We start from the raw sequence: 784 nt of genomic DNA, 5'->3' as shown, positions 1-784 counted from the left end.
TCACTTTCACTTTCACACATGGAGAATTCAAAGGGCTGTCATTCCTAAACAAAGGTTGTCAAGATGGGTGGGTGTGGGGAGGGATGACAGCCAAACACTGCCACCTTTTCAGGTGTTGTCACACTCCCAGAAAGAATGGAAAGGGGCAAGGATTAAAAAAAGTAAAATAACACTGAACAGCCGAGAATGGTTTTGTGCAGTCACTCACAGAAAAGAGCATGTTCTTCTTGTCCTGGTTGACAGCGCGTGGGTCAGGCACCGGGTCGGTGTGTTTGATCACAGACACGGACTCTCCTGCAGGAAGAGGAAAGAAATGAGAAGGAAGCAGTGGGAAAGCAAAGTAGTAGCTATGATGCTTGGTTGACACTTAGGTTAGATGTGTGTGGAAAAGACTTTGCAGTTGACCAAGCAGGCCTTAAAATGGTGCAATGCCACTGCATTTCAAAGCAGACATCCAATGAGGTGCTTCCACCATGTGTTTGTATGTGTAATCAAGGGGGGCATGGCCTGTACCGGTCTGATAGTGTAAAGCTGGGAGCATTTGACAGGCAGTATGGCCATGAATGGGGAAGGGAAAAGAAGAAAAATAGCTGAAACACTAAAATATCCCATGGAATTTGCTACCAATTAAGGCAGCAGAGCAAGACAAGAGATTTAAGGACTTGATTCATGTAAACCTCTTCTCTCATGCATTATAAGTCAAGAATATTGATGGATGGATAATCTTTCCATCTATTGCACTGCTCAGTTATCAATCCATTTGTTTTTCCTTTCATCAACATCA

General features: G+C 43.8%; 1 protein-coding gene across 1 annotated transcript in view; it reads right to left on the bottom strand.

Annotated features, from left to right (window-relative positions):
* atp2a2b (ATPase sarcoplasmic/endoplasmic reticulum Ca2+ transporting 2b) overlaps positions 1-784 on the bottom strand; it is a 24894-nt gene that overhangs the window by 10344 nt on the left and 13766 nt on the right. Inside the window, exon 7 of the mRNA XM_020609805.1 lies at positions 202-294. Coding sequence (XP_020465461.1) covers positions 202-294 — 93 coding nt within the window. The remainder of the gene's footprint in view (positions 1-201; positions 295-784) is intronic.

Source organism: Monopterus albus, unplaced genomic scaffold (assembly GCF_001952655.1).
Source record: "Monopterus albus unplaced genomic scaffold, M_albus_1.0 scaffold102.1, whole genome shotgun sequence".
In the NCBI taxonomy this organism is placed as follows: domain Eukaryota; kingdom Metazoa; phylum Chordata; class Actinopteri; order Synbranchiformes; family Synbranchidae; genus Monopterus; species Monopterus albus.
The sequence above is the reverse complement of the archived record's forward strand: the minus strand, read 5'-3'. Positions and strand labels throughout refer to the sequence as shown.